The 4,470-nt window shown below is 46.7% G+C and overlaps 1 protein-coding gene across 1 annotated transcript; it reads right to left on the bottom strand.

Annotated features, from left to right (window-relative positions):
* Positions 1–2,302: 2,302 nt before the first annotated feature.
* On the bottom strand, positions 2,303–3,370 carry LOC133805942 (uncharacterized). The gene has a single exon (XM_062244089.1). It carries the CDS (start codon positions 3,368–3,370, stop codon positions 2,303–2,305), a length of 1,068 nt encoding a protein of 355 aa, XP_062100073.1.
* Between the last annotated feature and the right edge of the window lie 1,100 nt (positions 3,371–4,470).

The following is a 4,470-nucleotide window of genomic DNA, read 5'->3' as shown; positions in this document are numbered from 1 at the left end:
GAGAGCTCAAATAAGTTTTCAGTTCTTCCAATGCTTTTTTCTGCTCTGGTCCCCAGGTGGTGTTGGTAGATTTCTTTATGCATTGCAAGAAGGGTTGGCAACGGTCAGACATTCGTGATATGAATCGACTTAATGCTACTATTTTTCCCGTCAGAGCCTGTATGTCTCGGACGGTTCGGGGCTCTTTGACTTGTGGGAGGGATGCAATTTGTGTTGGGTTTGCCTCGATGCCCCTCTGACTGATGACGTATCCCAAGAACTGTCCAGAGGACACCCCAAAGACACATTTCGAGGGGTTTAATTTCATTTTATAAGCATCAAGGATGTCGAAACACTCAGTCAAGTCGTCTATATGTGAAGAGCCTTGTTTGGACTTGATGACCATATCGTCAATATAAACCTCCATATTTCTCCCGAGTAATGGGGAAAATAGCTTGTGCATCAGCCTCTGGTACGTTGTGCCTGCATTCTTTAGTCCGAAGGGCATAACTTTGTAGCAATATAAACCACCCTCTGTTATGAAAGCTGTATGAATTCGATCCTCTGATTTCATGGGGATCTGATTGTATCCGGAGTAAGCGTTAAGGAAGCTCATCCTTTCATATCCTGCCGTGGCGTCTATCATCTGATCGATCTTTGGTAGAGGGTAGCTATCCTTGGGACACGCTTTGTTTAAATTTGTGTAGTCTATGCACACTCTCTTTTTCCCATTCTTCTTTGGCACCACGACGGGGTTGGCAAGCCAACTGGGGTATAAGCATTCTTCGATTGCCCCTGTGCTCAGGAGCCGTTGGACCTCCTCTTGTATGACTTGATTCACCTCTGGAGCGAACCTCCTCTGCTTTTGCTTGACGGGTGGGAAGTTGTTGGAGATATTCAAGCTGTGACTCATGACAGAAGGGTCTATTCCGGGCATGTCATGTGGAGTCCAGGCAAAAGTTCTCATTATGGCCTTGAGAAATCGTATGAGGGTCTGCGTCTCATCTCCAGAGAGCTTGGTACTTATCAGGACCGTTTTAGAGGGATCAGCGTCATCTAGACCCACTTGTTCTAAAGTATCTAATGTAACTTGGGGTTTTTCTTGGTCTTCTTCTAGATTGATTCCTTTTAGGCACGCTAGTAGGTCCTGCTGTAATTGCTATTTGTCAGGAGAGTTGTCATGGGAGACAGAGCCAGAGCTATTTATTTCCTTTAAGGTAAGGAAGCACTTTTTGGCCTGCTTCTAGCAGCCTTTGATGTCGACGGTGTATCGCCCGTTGAGTGATTGACACCGCATCACCTGATGTAGAGTTGAGACTACCCACTGCATCCGATGGATCCAATTTCTCCCCATGATGAAGTTGTAGCTTGTGGTGGAGTCTATAATGAGAAAGTCTACTGGCAGGGCGTGTTCTGCATCTACCATAGTTAACCGAACGACGCCCTTTGGATAGACTCTTTGGCTATTGAATCCTAAAATGGGCATGGTGGAGGGTCGGATCTGATTCTCCTCCAGCCCCATCTTCTGGAAGGCTTCCTAGAAGAGGATGTCGACCCCACTGCCCCCGTCGATCAGAACTCTGCTTAGCTGGCAATGGTAAACTTGTAGGGAAATGACGAGTGGATCATCATGGGGTAGGTGGACGCCCTTCAGGTCATCTTCGGTGAAGGTGATAGCAGAGGTTGGGTAGCTTCTGTCTTCTGAAGTGACGAGATTGACCACGTGGCCTAATGATTTGTATCGCTTCACTCGTTCTTCCATCCTTTTATGGATTTTAGTGGCATGCTCTTGATTATCAGTGGGTTCTACGATCTCGTGGATCATAGGGACTTGCTTAAGAGGCTCCAGGGTGCTGTCAGAGGCTGTGTGCACGGGGTCTGACGCCTGCGGAGCGGGGGCAGAAGCTGGGTTCTGCCGCGAGGCGCCTGGTCTGCCTGTTTCTTTGATGTATTGGGTAAGCCTCCCGCTCCTCATGAGGGCCTGGATCTGATTGTTCAAATTGTGGCATTCAGCGATCGTATGACCGTGATCTTTGTGGAAGAGACAATATCTGCTTTTATCCCTTCTGTCAGATGGAGTGGTTATTTTGTAGGGCTCTCGCCAGATAGGTCTGTCTTTATTTTCTTCATAAATGATTTCTTGTGGGACGGTGTATTTGAAGGATGGGTATCGTGATGGCTGTCGATCCTGTCTTGGCCTTTTTCCTTCCTTCGTATGATCTGTTTGGTTCTGTTTCCTCTTGTCATCCCTGGCAGGTGGGGGAGGATTATTTGTTGGCGGAGCAGAGATGAGTGCAGTCTTCTTATGTGCGCGCTCTCGAAATTATAATACCCTGAAGACGCCCTCGGCTCGGGTCTGCACGTCTGCCATGTCGTATGGTGGTGTCATGGTGAGATTCTCATGCAAGAGTGATCCCACCTGCAGGCTTTTGACGAAGAGATTTGTTGCGGTGAGTGGGTCGACGTCGTGGATTTGATGCACGAGGTCAATGAAATGCTGTAAGTATGCTTTCGGATGTTCATTCTCCCCTTGTTCAATCTGATAGAGATCGACCATTGTTCTGGGCTCCTCTCGGTTCGCGATGTACTGCTGTAAGAAGAATCGTCGGAGATCACTAAAACTGTTGAGTGACCCGGGCTTTAATTGTCGGAACCATAACAGAGCTGGCCCGAAGAAAGTCGTGGAAAAGACTTTGCATTGTATAGCTTCGTTATTAGCTTCTAATGTCATCTTCTGTTGAAATTGAAATAGGTGGTTTAGAGGGTCTCCCTTTCCATTGAACGCATGCAGGGAAGGGATGATGAAGTCCTGAGGCTTTGGTTCATTCTGAATCCATTCCGAGAAAGGTGATTTCTCAGTGGTTCTTGATACTAGATCCAAATGTTCGGTGGCGTAGGCGGATCGCCCATCTGAGAACTTCTGCATCATTTCCCTCATCATGTCTTCTTTCCAGCTGTCCAAGAAACGGATTGAGGGAACGCGACCTTCAGAGGGAGAATCGTGTGCGACTTGAGGTGTGGTGCGTTGAGGCCGGACTTCGACTGCTGGCTGGGCGGGTCCCGTGGGTTCTGCTTCTGCCCGCCGATGCGTGTCAGAGGTTGTGGCTTGTCGCTCTTCGGCCCCGGAGGATGGCGGGATGCCTTGGGATCGCCCGTTACCTGGGTTCATGTTTTGATGTGGGGAATTAACATGGTCGACTAGAACGTCAGATCTGTTAGAATCAAGATTCTCGTGGGCTTGGGTGTTGCGAGTCGTGTCAGCGGACCTGCGCAGCTCAGCAATCTCGGCTTCAAGCCTAGCTTGGGCTTCGGTTGATGTCTTGATTGATTCGTCGGACCGCTGCTGGCTCGCCTCCAATAGACGACACATTCTTTCGATCTGGTCGCTCATGTCCGTCGGAGGGACGCTTTATGCGACTGGACCCGAAACTCCGTTGCCTTTTGGTGGCATGATTTCTGGGTTCGTAGTGGATCTTGATTTCTTGGTTTGACGATGTGGCTAAGGCCGATATGTTTATCGTTCCCACAGACGGCGCCAATTGTTGGGGCAACAATTTGTCTTTCTATATCTGGAAGTAAAAACCCAACGATGAATGAAAACTTGCTTCTACTCCGGTGATGAAATTTGCCTTTGACTCGTCGGGATCACCTGCAAGAAAGACACTCCGATGCTTAAGTCAGTTCAAAGCTCGATCCCTTTCTCCTCTCAAAATCTCATTATTTATAGGATGAAAAATACAAAGCAGTTAGTTGGTTCAAGCGAACCCTGGAAAGGGGGAAAGAGAATAACTGAATTTCCCTCCAAAAATACCGACTTTTAAAATGTCTCGCTCAGGGGTCAGAGGCGCGGATTGCCTCTGACCCACAGCTTCTGCCTTCAGAACCTCTCTTTGTCAAAACGCTCCATTTTGAATATTTGATAAATGAGGCAAGTGTTTTCGGGCCGAACATTTTGGGCCCAACACTAAGCTTACCATAAAAATTTGGAATCATTTAGAGATAATTAAGAGTGATTTTGGGCACCCTAGGTAGTGGGGAGGCGACATGTCGCAACCCAGGTAGCAACATATCAACACATAGCTAAGAACCAATTCAAGACAGAGAGCAAGCGACATGTCGTCTGTCTCAGGTTTTAAGTTACATGTTTTGGCTCCAAATTGATGTGTTTAAAAGCTCTAATATCATTTATTAGACTTAATGACAGTGCCTACACTATAAAAAAGTTTGTAAAGTCTTGATCACACTTTTCATCTCTTTCTCTCTCTCTCTCTCTCAAAGATCATAAGCTTTCTCTAAGAAATTCATCAAGAAAGAGCTTGTCTTGAGAATTTTGAAAATTTGATCAATCCCAATTGCCTTTCCTACTAGAGAATGTTACAACCCTCTATGAAGGGTTAGGAAATAGAGAATTTGGACAATGATACATCTCATGTATAAGCCTTGGTTTTGATTCTTCTTCATCAAATGATTCAAGTGGTGTTCTATCTAGAG

The sequence above is a fragment of the Humulus lupulus genome, chromosome X, assembly GCF_963169125.1.
Source record: "Humulus lupulus chromosome X, drHumLupu1.1, whole genome shotgun sequence".
NCBI lineage: Eukaryota > Viridiplantae > Streptophyta > Magnoliopsida > Rosales > Cannabaceae > Humulus > Humulus lupulus.
This window is presented reverse-complemented; position numbering and strand designations above follow the sequence as displayed.

Excerpts from the sequence above, each read along its gene's own strand:
- LOC133805942 (XM_062244089.1), bottom strand. The coding sequence starts at position 3,370 with ATGAGCGACCAGATCGAAAGAATGTGTCGTCTATTGGAGGCGAGCCAG.